This window comes from Xyrauchen texanus, chromosome 18, assembly GCF_025860055.1.
Source record: "Xyrauchen texanus isolate HMW12.3.18 chromosome 18, RBS_HiC_50CHRs, whole genome shotgun sequence".
Classification (NCBI taxonomy): domain Eukaryota; kingdom Metazoa; phylum Chordata; class Actinopteri; order Cypriniformes; family Catostomidae; genus Xyrauchen; species Xyrauchen texanus.
The window spans coordinates 29,345,634-29,363,472 of record NC_068293.1 but is presented as its reverse complement, the minus strand read 5'-3'; the positions used below and the strand labels follow the sequence as shown (position 1 = coordinate 29,363,472).

General features: G+C 46.9%; 1 protein-coding gene across 1 annotated transcript in view; it reads left to right on the top strand.

The window, feature by feature from the left end:
- The window catches only part of LOC127658816 (sodium leak channel NALCN-like), a 239,088-nt gene that overhangs the window by 107,942 nt on the left and 113,307 nt on the right, over positions 1 to 17,839 (top strand). Inside the window, exon 15 of the mRNA XM_052148359.1 lies at positions 8,018 to 8,326. Within this exon, the coding sequence (XP_052004319.1) occupies positions 8,018 to 8,326 (309 nt within the window). The remainder of the gene's footprint in view (positions 1 to 8,017; positions 8,327 to 17,839) is intronic.

Genomic DNA, 17,839 nt, shown 5'->3' with positions numbered 1-17,839 from the left:
AGGAATCAATGAATGGAGAATCATGGACTCGGCTATTTTGGAGACAAAAGGGCCTCTGTAAGATCACGGAAATGGTCTGTGTTAGTATGAGGAACTTTTGTCAGAGAGACAATCCAACTATTGACAGAGGATCCTCGTGATGCCCCCCCACACACACACATGTGACATCCTCGTGTGACCATGTGAGGAAAAACCATGTGGAACTTTGAATTAGAAATGTGTGTGCCTTTCCCATAAAGCCTAAAAGGGCTTATTTGTAATGAAAAGTGTTTTAATCCCTGTGTGCTGTGCATTTTGGTGTTAGATCAAAACTAGTAGAATGGTTTAACATGTGTGTAGTTTTAAACCCTGAGGTTTCATATTTAACAGCCCAAGGGTGTATATTCCTTTTAAGTGATACCAAACACATTTTTCTTGGTATCAAATTAAACCTTACGATGTGTCCTAACGGAATATACATATAAGATAACCTTAGAACTGTGTTCTGTTAGTTTTTATCATCTTTTGAGTTGTTCAAAGCTGAAGGTCTGACTAAATCATGAAGTATGCAAATGAGCTTTGACCAGACAAAGGGAGCAAATTCGCGCCCAAAACGGAGGGGCCTCATTGGGTCACTTCTCACACAGGAGGTGTGACCTCCCTACTTTAAAGGTCAGATCCAGCATTGACTCTCTCTCTTCTCTTCGAAACTCTTCCTCAAGGACTCCCAAGCTTGTGCCAGGCTACGGCCTTGTCTCTCTTACTCTCTTCTTCTCTTCTTCTGGATCTCTTCAAGCCATCTTACACTTCTTCTCCCGATCTTCTGCAACTCTCCGAACTCTGCAACTCTCCGAACACTCGTCAACTATTCAACAAGTATTCCTAAGACGCTTCGAACTTCTCGGAACAACCCTTCAATTCCTCCTCAAGTGAGTCTCAACTCCACGCTCTGGAAACACCGAACCGAAATCCTCCGTCTCAAGAAAGCCACGAGGACGCGACATCCACGCAGCCTTGCTCAGCCACACATAGGCCCATTTTGCAAGTATCATTTAATCTGAAATCCAAATGCGTTAAAGTGTGTAATTCCATTTGCTGGCTCTTAAAGGGTTAACTGTTGTAATAAGTTGCTATCCTTAATAATCTCTTTATTTTCCTTATTCCTTCTACTCTGTTTATTTTATGTTTATTTTATGTTACATGTTGAGTGTCTGTCAAGTGTAGTGATATATTCTAGTTATTTGTATTAAACCCAATTATATGCTTGATTGTCTGTGTTTGTTGATCACAAAACAAAGCCTCTTTAATGTGCGATTTCAAGCTACGAGCTGATATTATCAAAGTAAGTTAACGTGCTTTTGATGAATTAGTAATTAGGTAAGCTTCTAACCCTTCTGGAGAATTGATCCAGAGTACCAAATAAAGTTGGTTCGGCGGACGAACTAACTGGTTGAGGTAGCCTACGGGTCAATTCCATTACGGGGTTATTAAAATTAATATAGCCTGTCTGCATAGAATATATATTCCTAATTAAATATAATTCGTTGTGTTTAATTATCTATATATTTTGAAGCAGACTCTTGGACTATATAAGCCCTCCTTTAAGGTTTTGGGGCATTTTTATATGTATGTAGGTATCTGGGTCACCCGTATGATTAATCATTGATTTCGATCTTGAAATTAATTATACACTTCCCCAAACCTGACCTGGATACCCTACATATTATAATGGTGGAGAATGCGGGCACATTTTAAGCTTTGTTTTGTGAACGAATGCATTGTCAATTTTGTGTATTTTTGTTGTTAATTTTGTACGCGAGCGCCGAACTGAAAGGCACAAAGCCGATTCTCAGTTCAGCATTTAACAGCGGCTAAATATATGTCTTACATTTATTTTTGCCACTGTTGATTGCCACAGTAAACTGCAGTTCATAATATTAAAATTGCTTCTGTAAAGACGCGCTATATTTTAATATTACAAACCCCCTGTTCAGAACGACGTTCTTCTGTCGGGCGATAGAAGATTGAGTGAAGCGATGCTCCTTCCCTCATCTTAAATAAGGCCTGAAGATTATAACGTTATAAAATTAACTCCTGGTTTACATTGACGTAGCTAATCAATTGGAAACCTAATACATTTTGAATAAGTGCTATATTTCTAATGTGTATGGGAGCCGAACACAGACGTACAATTCCTGTTGTTCACATTTACTCGTAGGGCAGAAAAAAAGAATCTGCCACGCCATTTATGTAAAGCATAGCACCAGAAAGAAAGAAAGAAAAAGACCCGCCGAGGTCTCAATTGAATAAGTGTGATTTTGCAGAAAATCACAGCGTAACACACGCCCAGATTTGAGTCACACTGAAATATAGGGTGTTATTTCGCTAACAAACAATAGAGGGCAGCCTGTAAAACCTTGATTAGTTCTCAAGTTACTCCCACCCCATGACGTCATCTTGCGCGTGCGCAAGTACGCCATCGTGTGGACATTAGCAGACAGGTCATATATATTTAGTTAATTTAGTTCTCAAATTACTCCCACCCCATGACGTCATTGTGCTGCGAGCACAAGTACGCAATCGTGTGGACCTTCATTGTAGGTCATCTCTTTTCTCAAACCCTTTCACCCTGGGAAGATTTACAGGGCAGTTTAACTGTCAATACATATTGGCATTTTCAAGCTTTGCATGTGCTAATATTATTGGATGTTAAACAATTCCTCTACCTCCGACTGTTACATTTAATTGGTTTCAAACAAAATTTGAATTTAAAAATTTAAAGTTAAGTCTCATTCCAGTTGGTTTATGTCAGATACAGCACTCTGGTTATCGTCGGACACAATTCTGATCTCTAACTTGTCGTACACTTATTCAAATTTGGTTTGAAACAAACAAATTTCGAATGTAAATTTGAATTAAGTCTCTCATTTCAATTATTATTAATTAATGTGATTAATTATTATTAATTATTTTTAATTTTTAATTATTACTTTTTAAAAAAAAAATTTTTTTTTAATTTTTTTTTTCTCCCTCTTTGATACTTTATTACGACTGTATCCTTACTATCTTAGATGCTTCGTGACATCTCTTTACAAGCTTATTTAAATTGAGTTTAACAAGTTGAATTCAATTTAAACTAAGTTTGGCTGTTAACCCTGCCTTGTTTACTTCTGTCTTTTCTTGTGGTCAAATTGTTTGATAATTAACATCATTATCAAACTTCTCGATTTATCATCAATTGGTAAAGCCTTGCCTGTTTTTTCTACACACATAATTACTCAATTTGGTTTAAACAAGGAAGCCTTGATTCACTTTAAGACTTTCACTTGCTGAATCCTGTTCTGTATTTGTATGTAGAATTCCCTAGTGTGCTGTGGTGATTCGACCGTCATCTCTGGTTGGTTCCCAGCAAGCTGGTTTGTCCGACCGGCGTTACCGACGCTGGCTGTATGTGAATCTCGGACTCTTCTGTCTCTTTTCATTGGTGCGGCACGCAACGACATCAGCAATTTGGCACTCCAAAGAGAGTCAACCCCGTCAGTCGACACACACGGCAAGTTTGGAATAATTACCTAAACCAGGGCCTAAAGAGGGGCCACTCTCACGAGGGTTCTAGGGAAAATCCAAATCTTGTTGTGCCGTCTGACAGTTGACACCTTGGTGTTGCCGGTTGTGTTTAAAGTCAAGTTGTTTGAGAGGGCGCACCGTGATAGTAGCGGAGGGCCCGGGACACTGCTGCCCAGTGTTCGGGACCGTTGGAAAGATTGACCACGCGCTGGTCCCCGGCAGAGTGACATCGATTCACCCCAGGCAAACTAAAAGAAGGTAAAATCCATCCACCAGTATAGGCCACATAATACTAGACATTCCCCTGGTCATTTAAGCATTTGACCCATTTCTTTTCTTTCTCTCTCCTAAGCCACACCATCTTCCTAGGGTTTATACCTCGATAGCGCCCCACCCTGTTGGTCCTATCATAAACCCTAGCAGTGGTGGTAGACTTAGGCCCTTTTTCTCCTGCCTATCTATTCCTAACATTAATTGTGTTCTATTTTATTCTGCTGTTCTGTTCTGTCGTAGTGTGTACTTCCAGTTCACAGTAAGACAGAGCCTACAAGAGCCATCAAGGAGAACTGAATAAAGAGACAAACAGGCAGCCCGCATCCTCAGATAACCCTTGTGGGCTGCCGCCTTGTCAAAGTCTTTATTTAGACCTGCACTGACACGCAAAATTCGGCCCACTAACCGTCTAACTGTCAACCCCAGTTAGTCAAAATTACGGCTTATAATAGCCACCTCATTGTAGCTCGCTAACCCTACGCGTACTTGCATTGGCCTCTTTGTGTGTGCTGTTCTGTTCTCTCGCCTACAGTAAGCCAGTATGTCCCGTTCGTCCAGTCCCGCAGCCCACTGGGATCACCTTGAGGCCTGGTTAAGCGCAATGACGGACACCGCCCTACCCAAGGACGCCAGGGACCTACAGCCCCTAGGTCAAGAGCAACTGGACCTGAATTGGACAGCCTATTGGCCCACGATCCAACACAAAGCTACAACCACAAAGAATGGACCAAGATCATCGGAAGTCTTGCCCACAATCTCGTCGCCCAGGCACGGATAAATGAGAAAAGCAATCTCGACCTGGAGCAAAAGGCCGCAGCACTAAAACTCCAAGCTGAGGAGGCCCGTAGGAACCAAGCAAAAACTCAGAGTCAACTAGATCAGCTACGCCTGAGACCGAGGAACAACGGAAGGAAGAGGATGAAACAGACCCAGAACAGGAAAAGGAAGTAGAAAGACTTCAAAATGCCCTGGAAAACCTTCGCCGAGACACAGAACAAAGAGAACAGTCAGAGAGAAAAGCCAGAGAAGAACTCGACGACAAGTTGCAACAAGCCGAGTCTCTCCTTACAAGAGCAGAGACTGCACTCAAAGACAGAGATGCTAAAGCCAGAGCCTGTGAAAAGCATCTGAATATGGCCCGAGCTGAAATCCATGAACTTATTCAGTACAGAGACCATCTAAAATATGAACTTGACACTGTTCACAGAGAACTAAAACATTCTTATAAACTGCAAGATGAACAAAAAGGGAAACGCACACCACAGAGTTTCCCTGACCAGTGGGCCCAACCTTTTCAGCCAAGAACTCAGAGCTGACAAGGGGGTGAAAGCCCACTGTTCAACATGTCACCAGCCAGCCTCCAAGAACCCCCGTCAGCAACAAAACGGTGGGAGCCCGCACACCAAAGCCTGGTCACTAACCACGGCATGGCTCCCAAAGAACTTGACAAGCTGGCCAGAAACATCCCTACTTTCACCCCAAATCCTGCAGGAGGCCACGATGTGCACGCCTACCTGCAAGACATAGACTTTCACTTGCACACTGTTCCCAACGTAACCATGCAGGACAGAGTGTACCTGCTAAGAATTACGCCTAGTCGCGACGTGCGCAGTTTCCTGGATCGACAACCAGAGACTGTCAAATCAGACTACCTACAGCTACGGCAGGCCTTCATCAGAGAGTTCTCTGATCCAGAGTCAGAACAAGGACTCATCGCCGCTATGGACCTCAAACAGGCCCGACTGGAAACTCCACAGGCCTACTACAGCCGCGATCCGACGAGCCTACTTGGAGCACGGAACGAATCTGGCATGGAAGAAGATTTCAACTTCAAAACTCTTTTTCTCCGAAACCTGCATCCCACGGTGAGCCATCACTTAGGGGTCCTGGCCTGCCCTCGTAGCATGACTACCCAACAGCTGCGAGACTTAGCCCATAAAGCTTTCACCAAACAGAAGATTGCTTCTGAAAAGACTGTAAAAAATCCAACCATTTGCCCTGTCACTGATCAGCTCAGAGCTGGCCCTAGAGGGCGCCCACCAGCACCACAGTAACAGACCTTTTACCACGAGTCAAGACCGCTCCATGACAGAAGAGGGCAGCACGACCGTGATGGTGCCCGTCCTAAGCACCAAAGCGGCGCTCTGAAAGATTCTACGACGGCCCACGGCCACCCCACAACCAAAAGGGTGGAGTCACGTGGGAAGCCAACCGACGGCCCAGACAGAACCGAACCCCATCGACGAGAACGTCAAGACCAGACAGCCCGCAGCGGAACACCTCGCGGCATGCATCAGGCAAGTTCAAGTCCGAGCCTACCCCACAGAAAAACAGTGAGGCCACGGCGGAGACCGCAGAGATCCTGAAGGTTCTGAAAGAGCTTCTTCATAAGAAACATCACAAGGAAGACAAAGAGGACAGGTCAGACTCCGCATGACTAAGTGTAAGGCCTGAAACCAACACCCTTCCTGACTGCCCTCCTACTGAACCAAGCACCCAGAGCACCGCTCTTCAGATACAGACTACCAACCCAGCTATCACATCACCAAGTGACAGCGACACCCACTCACTGCCAGTTGACAACCACACATCCTGCAGCGAACAACCCAGTCCGTCACACCAGTGACCAAGCCCCTAAGATACCAGAGAGTGCTGTTTTGGTTGTGTGTCTCTGCACCGAGTCACCTGACACCGACCCTAACTGCTTATCGATCACCACACAAGCCCCAACACCAAAACTCCTGGGGAATCTGATCGAAAAGGGGGTAGCACGAAAACTCTATCTCGCCATCACTGTGGAACATGAGGTGAGACTCGAAGCCCTGGTAGACACCGGAGCAGACCTCACCTTGATGTCAGCTGAACTTTTTGAAAGACTCAAATTTGAAGCTAAAACACAAAATCGAACTCTAAACTCTCAGAATTGTGTGCTGAATGTCCAGTCATACAGCCAAAATGACGTCCGGCTGGAACAAGTAGCTCCCATTCACCTAACAATTGGTCCTATGAGCGTGGTACACCCTGTGTACATCTCACCGATGGACACATATCCCCTCCTCATCGGAAAGGATCTACTAGACCGCTTCGAGCCCCTGCTGGACTTCAGACAGCTGAAGATGTGGGCTCAAGTGCGAGAACCTCTCCCCTTCAGCCACCCCGATCACCTGAACCAGACTGTCAGGTCACAAAGGTCACGGGAACTCTCACAGCCAGCCACAGTGACACAACATCAGCACCAGAGCGAGATTCAAGTTCGCTACTCTGCGCATTTCAACTCACCCAAGACTTTGACTCCTTCTGCCCCAAGGTCACAGCTGACCTGCACTTGAATGGTGTAACTGCCACTGACATCATACTAGCACTATGGGCAGACAACTCAGCCATCAGCCTCTCCCTATACAATGCTCTCATTGAAGACACACCGGACCTTCCATCTGTCAGCAAGCGCACCCGTTTTCCTTTGAACTCCTTCCCATCAACAATGGTGACTGCCAAAAGGATCTGCGCTTTGAACTTGAAGTGGAACTACCGGTGTTTGACCCACTACTTCTTGGTCCTTCCAGACCTGCCCCATGATGTCTACATTGGAGCAGACATTCTGATTCGCCTCAACGCTCATGTAGACATTATTAATGAGGTCTTGTGGGCCCCACTGACTTTACAGCCTCCTGTAATTCCAACCAACACTGCTAACCTCCAGTCAGGCCAGACCATTCCAGAGGTCTGCACCTTGGTCAGCTGAACAGGAAACTGTAGTACCAGCATACACCAAAGGGGTCGCTGTTCGGCTCAACATGCGCTGTGGTCAAACCCTAAACCACACGCTGGGTTTCTTTCAACCTTCACCCGAATGCGTTGAACTTGGACTCACGCTGGAAGCCACGCCCTCACTGAAGTGTCATCCCGTGCTGTTTACATCCTCTTCAACAACTGCATGGCAATGGACATAACAATTCCAAAAGCCTACCGGGCAGGATGGCTAGTGAGCCACGACTTTCATGACTTTGAACTAACATTACCAATCATTGGACCCATCCCAGCTTCAATGATACCCGAAGGGCACACAGACAACACCGTCTTCACAACCCCCTTCAAAATCATCTCCATAACTTCAGTCATGCCAGTGGACAAAGACCAGGTATGCAGAACAGAACTGACAAAGGACCAACACCTTGCAGTATACACAGTCTCCAAACAGCCTACCTGCGAGATTGACGACACTGCCGCACCTCTGCCTACCAACACGACAGACGACATACCGACAGAGGAGCCATACCCAGGATTTGAGTCTCAAGTTCAGCAAATTCTAAAAGACGCTGACGCAATTAACAACGATGCAGATCGACAAGAACTCAGACGAGTCCTTTACAAGTTCAAAGCATCATTTGCCAAAGACTCTTTAGATTGTGGTCTCACCGAGCTCCACACCGTGCGCATCCCAACGCACCCTAGTGCTCCTCCCACGTTTGTCAGGCAGTACAAGATCCCCATCGCGTCACACGAACCGGTGCAAGAGATCATCGACTCCATGCTTGAAAAAGGTGTCATCCGTCCATGCAACAGCACCTATTCTGCCCCCATCTGGCCCGTCCTCAAACCAAACGGCAAGTGGCGACCCACCATTGACTACAGGAAACTGAATCAACAAGTGCCACTGTCACGATGGCCCATGACTCAGCTGGAGCAGGAAATACCCAGAATCAGAGGAGCCACCATCTTCTCTACACTCGATGTGGCCTCTGGATTCTGGACCATACCAGTGCATCCAGAAGATCAGCACAAGCTAGCTTTCACTTTCGGAAACAGACAATTCACTTTCACAAGGTGTCCGTTTGGCTATGCCAACTCACCTGCTGAGTTCAACATCTTCCTGAACAAAGCATGCCCAGATGCCAGAACAAGAGGTAATCTTATCTACGTTGATGATGTTCTCATGAAGAGCACAACAGTGGCTGACCACATGAAAGAAATAGACTATGTTTTGAACCAATTGTCCACTGCTGGCGCCAAGATCGCCCTCCACAAAGGACAGTGGTGCCAAACCAAGGTCAACTACGTGGGCCTACTCATAGGATCACAGGGCATCGAACCACAGTCCAGCCGTATTCAAGCCGTTCAAAACATCAAGCCACCCACCAACATCTCAGAGCTGCGAAGTTTCCTAGGGGTGTGCAATTACTCGCTGCAGTTCATCGAGAGCTACTCAGACATTGCAAAACCTCTAACTGCCCTTCTGAAAAAAGACTGCCCATTTGTATGGACAGAGGTCCAAAAACAGGCCATGGACGAGCTAAAACGACACCTCTGCACCGCTCCGTGCCTGGCTTACCCGGACCCACAAAAAGAGTTCTACTTAGAAGCTGGATTCTCCAGCCACTGTCTCAGTGCTGGCCTGTACCAACGGCATGACCAAGACAAGAGAGTAATCGCATATGCCAGCAAGACACTTCTTCCACCCGAGAGTAAATTCTCAGACTGTGAAAAAGCTCTGCTCTGCACTGTATGGGCCATCCAGAGATTCTCCAACTACATTGGAGCCCAAAAGGTTATCATAGAGACTTGCCACCAGCCTGTCATGTTTCTCAACAGCCAGCGTATCCGAGATGGCGTGGTCACCAATTCACGCATAGCCACGTGGTTAATGGCCCTCCAGGGGCGCAATGTTGAGGCACGATATGCTCAGAATCACAAGTCGGCACTAGGCAATGGCCTGGCTGCCTGCCAGAACTGCTCTGATAACACACCAGCTACAACGATGGATATGGAAGAACCCCAACAACAACAACTAACCTGTCACAGGTTCTTTGAAGAAAATGCGTGCCAAGGTATGCCCACAGCCTACGTCGATGGATGCTCCTACAACCAAGAGGGCATTCGTCAAGCAGGAGCAGGTGTATTATGGGTAAATGACCTGCCGTGCCCACCACAACACTTCAAGCTGGGCCCGCAGTCATCACAGTATCGGAGGTTGCAGCCATTCTCATAACTCTGCAAATCGCATCGACCTATAACATCAAAGAACTCCTAATCTGCACAGACTCAAACTACGCCAGACTCAGTTTCACATGCCACCTTCCAAACTGGAAACAAAATGGCTTTAAAACTTCGAACGGCAAGCCTATCAAACACCAACACCTGTTCCAAGAATGTGATGACATCACAAGAAATCACAACATGATTGTCTACTGGAAGAAGGTGAAAGGACACTCAAGGCAACCAGGCCTTGACAAAGACTTGAACGACCAAACCGATGCACTTGCCAAGACTGGCGCACTGCACGGTACTCTATGGTCACCTCCAACCCTCCCACCCACCGTGAACGTTGCAGTGATAACCCGAAGCAAACGAACTTTTCCTGCAACAGTGCCAACCTCACAGCCTCTAACGCTGACTCCGCAGATGTCAAACAACGACATAGCGGACATGCAAGCCTCTGACACATCCATAAAGACTTTCCTGAACCACCTCTCTGACCCCACCACCCACCCTCTACCGCCGTCTGACCTCACTGACAACCCGTGCCTCAGACGACTGCATGACATAAAGCACATGCTGCGTGTGATCAACAACGTTTTGTGGTATGCACCTGATGACACCACAGCGCCAAGGCTCGTGGTGCCACAGTGCCTAAGGGGGTCATGCTAAGTTATGCCCACGACGCACCATGTGCTGGGCACCACGGCGCCAGAGCCACTTACGAGACACTGAAACAAGTGGCATACTGGCCCCGCGATGCAGGAACAGGTGACAGAATATGTCAGAGAATGCCTGGTTTGCTGCCAGTTTCAACCGGCAAACCCAAACCACAGAGCTCCACTGCAACACAGGAGAGTCACATTCCCATGGTCAGACCTCCAAATCGACTGGGTAGGACCTCTGCCCAGGTCGACGAGGGGCAACAAATACTTCCTCACAGTCGTGTGCCAGTTCACAAAGTGGGTAGAGTGTCTTCCAGCACCCAACGACACTGCCCAGACCACGGCATGCCTCCTGATGAACCACATCTTCTCCAGGTTCGGACTGCCCCTGAGAGTCAACTCAGACAGAGGCACTCACTTTACGGCTGAGATTATGCAACAGATCTGGAAACTCCTGGGAGTCCAAGTTCAACTACACGTCAGTCATCATCCAATCTCATCTGGACAAGTGGAACGATCGAACCGAACCGTGGTCAGTATGTTGAAGAAGTATGTGTCTGCCAACCAGAAGGACTGGGATGTAAAACTCCCGCTGGTGCTAATGGCTCTCAGAGCCACCCCACAGAACTCGACTCACGTGTCTCCCTTCGAACTAATGACTGGGCGGCAGATGACACTGCCACTGCATCTGCTGTATCAGCCAGGAGACTCCAGCCTCGTCACAGCCTGCACCACTCACCAGTACCTCGACGAGCTACACCGGCACCTGAAAGCAACATTTGCTTTTGCACAACAACAGCTTCAAAAGAGTGCCGAAGGACAGAAAGCATACTATGACCAGAAAGCGTCGCACCAAGAACTGGACGTGGGCGACAGGGTCTGGTATTATAGCTTCATTCAGCCATCCCGCACAGCCTCCCATCGGCTGTCAAAGAAATTACTGCCCCACTGGACAGGACCCCATGAGATCATTGACAAACTCTCCCCGGTGGCGTACCGGATCCAACTAAACCGGAGACAGAAAGAGCCGGTTCTCAAATGGGTCCACCGTAATCAAATAAAACGACATATGGCCGACAGGGAAAAGCGGGAGGGGCCAATGCAAACTAACCTGATACCCTTAAGCCTCAGTACAAACCGTGCTGGCCTCCGCCATCACCACGACGACTGACCCAGTACAACTACACCTTGCCTACTCTCTGGGTAGCGCCATCCCACTCTACATCGACCCCGAGCAGAGGGAAGTGGGTTTTCACCTGAACCTACCCATCATAGAGTCAAGCCAAATCTACCGGCTCAAGGACATTGTCAACATCGGGTTTTGGAAAAGTAACACGCACATCAAGATCCACACCCCAGACGTGGTGGCCTACCACGACAGCGACCTACGGCTGTACCTGGCCCCAAATCTGCACATGTGCACGTTGACCAAAGACATTCACTACCTCTGCCCCAGCAAACCCTTCCTCAGAGACAACACTGACGGAATCTGCGGGCTGCAACACCTGGGCAGCGATACCCGCTGCCCCGCCGATGCCAAGCCTCGCGACTCAAGTCACCGAGACACAAGCCGAGATCGTAGGTGACAGGTGGCTCGTTAACACTCCTATGCGCACAGCTACACTCACCTACGACCAGCATGACACCGCCACCCGCCTCACCTTGCCCAACCAGAGCATGTGGACTCAAGTCCCTGAAACACGAATCAACAAACCTCACCCTAGATCCAGAACTGGAACTATGGATCGAAAGAGAGGGCTCCCAGTTAATTGACATTGCTCCGATCGACACAGCCCTCCAAGCCTTGTCTCGAATGCCCATCGTGACCACCTCACCTGTTGTCCGAGCCTGGACCGCAGCGGACACTGCGCTGTGCATCTCTATGGGAATCAGCCACCTCCTGACACTAGGCCTGGCCTTCATCCTGTACAGGAGGCTCAACGAGATGCAAACATCCACAGCCAAGCTCACGAAAGCCATGTCCGTAGGTTTCCGACGGAACCCCGGAAAGAGGGTACCACAACAGAGACCACTCTGAACCTCATCGAATTGAGCCCTCCGTCTGAATAACCACCTACTACAACACCCTCATGATTCACCTGCCATCCGCCATTGTGATGATTGTCGTCCGATGATGTCTCCCACAGGGACGCCACCTGATCGAAAAAGGGGGACTGTAGCGTCTGGAGGAATCAATGAATGGAGAATCATGGACTCGGCTATTTTGGAGACAAAAGAGCCTCTGTAAGATCACGGAAATGGTCTGTGTTAGTATGAGGAACTTTTGTCAGAGAGACAATCCAACTATTGACAGAGGATCCTCGTGATGCCCCCCCACACACACACATGTGACATCCTCGTGTGACCATGTGAGGAAAAACCATGTGGAACTTTGAATTAGAAATGTGTGTGCCTTTCCCATAAAGCCTAAAAGGGCTTATTTGTAATGAAAAGTGTTTTAATCCCTGTGTGCTGTGCATTTTGGTGTTAGATCAAAACTAGTAGAATGGTTTAACATGTGTGTAGTTTTAAACCCTGAGGTTTCATATTTAACAGCCCAAGGGTGTATATTCCTTTTAAGTGATACCAAACACATTTTTCTTGGTATCAAATTAAACCTTACTGATGTGTCCTAACGGAATATACATATAAGATAACCTTAGAACTGTGTTCTGTTAGTTTTTATCATCTTTTGAGTTGTTCAAAGCGAAGGTCTGACTAAATCATGAAGTATGCAAATGAGCTTTGACCAGACAAAGGGAGCAAATTCGCGCCCAAAACGGAGGGGCCTCATTGGGTCACTTCTCTCACAGGAGGCGTGACCTCCCTACTTTAAAGGTCAGATCCAGCATTGACTCGCTCTCTTCTCTTCGAAACTCTTCCTCAAGGACTCCCAAGCTTGTGCCAGGCTACGGCCTTGTCTCTCTTACTCTCTTCTTCTTGATCTCTTCAGCCATCTTCACACTTCTCAACTCCCAACTCTCAACTTCAACTTCTCCTCCGATCTTCTGCAACTCCTTGGAACACCTCATCGCTCAACTATTCAACTCCACGCTCTGGAAACACCGCACCGAAGTCCTCTGTCTCAAGAACGCCACGAGGACACCACGCAGTCTCGCTCAAGCAACACATAAGGTCTAGTGTGCAAGTATGATTTCACCTGAAATTCCAACGCGTTAAAGTGTGTAATTCCAGTTGCTGGCTCTTAAAGGGTTAATTGTTGTAATAAGTTTGCCATACCTCAATAATTCTTCACTTTCCCTTACTGCATTCTATTTCTGTTTATTTTATGCTTATTCTGTGTTATATGTTGAGTGTTTGTCAATTGCACTGATATATTCAGAGTGCCTTGTATTAAACCCAATTATATGCTTGAGTTGTCTGTGTGTGTTGGTTACAGAACAAAGCCTCTTTAATGTGCGATTTTAAGCTACGAGCTGATATTATCAAAGTAAGTTAACGTGCTTTTGATGAGTAGGCTTATAACTAGGAATAACCCCTCTGGAGAATTGATCAGAGTACCGAATAAAGTGGTTCAGCGGATCGAACTGACTGGTTGAGGTAGCCTACGGGTCAATTCCATTACGGGGTTATTAAAATTAATATAGCCTGTCTGCATAGAATATATATTCCTAATTAAATATAATTCGTTGTGTTTAATTATCTATATATTTTTGAAGCAGACTCTTGGACTATATAAGCCCTCCTTTTAAGGTTTTGGGGCGTTTTTATATGTATGTAGGTATCTGGGTCACCCGTATGATTAATCATTGATTTCGATCTTGAAATTAATTATACACTTCCCCAAACCTGACCTGGATACACTACAGCTTCAAGACGGGGGCCGTGGTATGGAACGCTGGTTCAGTTTCTGCCTCCCCCACAGTAAACGAGGAACCAGCGTACAGTAGGGCGAGGTCAATAAACTGAGCCAGGTTGAGGGAGCAGCGACCACCAGGCATAACTGATGAGGTTGGCTCATTCAGCCCACATTGAAAAATGTCTTTCAGAGCCACCTCATCAAAGTTCACCTGGTTATCCAGGGCACAAAAGTCAACCACGTAAGCCTCCAAGGGTTGACTCCCCTGACGCAAAGCCAAGAGTCGGGCCGCTGGCTCCAAAAAGTTAAGGGCAGGGTTTACCGTTCTATAACCGCTGCCCTGCTTAAACAACCCTTGGCAAGCATCCGAAGAGCCATCAAACCTCTCAGGGGGTTGAAGGCTTACGGCGCTCGGGGATGGGTTGGGAGCATAAACGGGCTCAGGGACAGACACAGGTAGAACAGGGTGACATAAATCAAAAATCGCACGTACCTGCTGTCCCTGGGCCGTGAGCGCTCGATCATGTCTCCCAACCGTAGGTCCTCGTGCAGAACGTGCCGTGAACATCCGCTCTAGTGAGCTGCGAAAATCCACCGGGGTATACATTCTGACTGTCTTCTGTATAGGTTGGTTATTCTGTCGCGCACACACACACAAGACGAGACAGTCACAATGTCAGAGTAAACTGCTTTAATCGATAAAGCAGTCAACAGTACAAAAAGGGCAAATCCAGAGAAGAGTGGTAAACGGGAGCGTAAGGTCGAAGCCGGGGAATCAGAATAGGGTAAAGGGGCAAATCCGGATGAGAGTGGTCAAGGGGAGCGTAGGGTCGAAGCCGGGAAACAAGCATGAACTAGACGGGACTAGCGAGAGGAAAAGACAGGGGAACTAGAGGATCACAAGTGCTGGCAAAGCGAGGGGGGGTAAACTAAACAATAACCAACAGGAGTGAGACGAACGGTTTGTGAAATATATAGGGGCGAGTGCAGGTGTAAACAATGATAGGTGATGAGACGAGTGCAGGTGAAACTAATGTGCAGGAGTGCAGATGACGCGAGTGCAGGTGGTCATAATGTTCTGGGGGATTGGAAACGCGTGAGAAACTCGAGGAAGGGAGATAACCTACGAGCATGTGGGCGAGTAGGAGCAAAGTGGGCATGAGGGCTCGAGCGAGCAAAAAGAGTGTGCAAAGCTTGAGGGGGCGGAGCGAGGGAGTGAGGTCGAGGGAGTGAGTGTGTGTGCGACGAAGCGGGGATGGGGCAGAGGAGCGGGGTTAGTGACATTATTTTAATAAACTGCTCAGAATATCCTGTTGGATAGATAGGAGTCAAATTAAGTTCCCCAAAAACTACACTATTACATTAGTCTAAAAGAGTCTTACACACATGAGAGTGGCTGCAAGATAATTGTGAAAATGATAATCATGATTATTTTGCTCTATTTTAATCACAATTATTAATCATGATTATTCTGTTATTTGAAAAATATATATATATATATATATATTACATGGCTGCACAATTTAAACCAAAAAAATACAAAAATACCATTGCCACTGGTTAGATCTTGATTAAACATTAAACAGAAGCTCTCATTTTAAACTAGTTGTAAGAACTGCAAACTAGTTCATTGTTCCTTTTGACAAAATGAAGGCATGTTTTGGCCATTCTTTACTGCTAATATAAATAGTAACTCTGGTGTTTACACTTGCATCCTCTTTTAAGATACATTCTTAAAATTGTTATAAGTGTTATTAACATTACTATTATTATATCCCCATACCCAACAATAATATATAGGCTAATAGTAATATATTTCTGTAATAACTGTGTGTGCAGAATTGCTATACAGTCTCAAGCTTCTATTTTGAAGGAAGCCTAATTACTGTATCAAGCCTTTTATTTTGAATGAAGACAGTGTTGTTCCCTTTACAAAATGGATGCTGCTTCACTAGGATGCTGCGCTGAGAAAAGCGCTTTGGGAACAATTCTACATGTTTGTGTCCAGCTGAAATATGTGTCTAACAAGTCAATGAACACTGACCGGAATTTATAGCCTCAGTTGGTGTAATCATTCGATGCACCTGTGACCGGGCTATAAATGGATGCGCCACCAGCGTGTCATCAGATCCTTTTCTTCAGAGCATTCTCTGTGTGTATGTCTCACAAGCCTGTCACAAACTTTCTTTCCTCTGCTAGGATTTAGAATTTGTTAGGCAGTGCGCAGTGAACATTTTCTTCTTTCTGATACTGATAGCGCCGCGCTGGCCGAACAGGGTATGGTTCTCAGAGCTAATATCTCTCCTTGACGGCTTGCCTTGGGCAATTCCGGACATGAGGGACCTTCTGTCTCAGACAAAGGGGACAATATTTCATCCCTGGCCCGAATTGTGGAAACTTCATGTTTGGCCCCTGAAAGTTACCAACTGAGGGACACAGGGCTTTCACCTGAGGTTATTGAGACCATTCTAAGTGCTAGGGCTCCCTCCACTAGAAGAATCTATGCCAATAAGTGGGGTGTCTTTGAAAGATGGTGCAGTTCACATGGTGCAGATCCATTTAACTGCCAGATTGTTTCAGTTCTGGACTTTCTGCAGGTAAAACTGTCAGCAGGCATATGCCCCACTACTCTCAGGGTTTATGTGGCCGCCATTTCGGCTTGCCACGCCTTGATTGACGGGGTGCCTTTGAGCAGGCATCCTCTACTCACTTGCTTCATTCGTGGAGCCATGCGACTGAGGCCTCCTGTTAGGACCAGGATTCCTTCTTGGGACTTAGCAATAGTCCTGGAGGGTCTAGTTGAGACCCCCTTTGAACCTCTAGAGTCAGCGTCTGACAGACTTCTGACTCTCAAGATGGACTTTCTTATGTCGATACCTCTCTAAAGAGGATTGGGGATCTACAGGCTCTGTCTGTTTTGCCAGCCTGTTTAGAATTTGCCCCAGGTATGGCTAAAGCGATTTTGCATCCTCATCCTGACTACCTTCCTAAGATGCCTTTTTCAACATTACATCCGGTCTCTCTTGAAGCTTTCTGCTCTCGCCGTTTTTAAGGCCGGAGCAGGAAAGACTTCACAGACTTTGTCCAGTCCGTGCCCTTCAGACCTACGTCCACCGCACTAGCCAGTGGCATATGTCAGAGCAATTATTCGTCTGCCATGGGGGCCGCAACAAGGGGGCGGCCACCACCAAGCAGACTATATCGCATTGGGTGAGGTATGCTATTACCCTGGCCTACGAGGCGCATGGTCAAGCTTCGCTAGTAGGTATCAGGGCTCACTCCACCAGAGGGGTTGCCTCCTCTAAAGCCTTGGCTAGAGGGTTCCCTCTGCAGCAAGTTTGTGATGCGGCAGGCTGGTCCTCTCTGCACACATTCATCAGATTTTATAGTTTGGATGTTCATGCTACTCCTGGCTCTTATGTCCTTGAGTTGACATCTCAAGCTCTTGTCTGAGACCTCTCACGTTCTTGTGAGCACACTCCAAAACCGTAGGGGTCCGGACAGCCTCAGTACGGTGGCGTGGCTATTCTCGTTCCCAAAGCGCTTTTCTCAGCGCAGCATC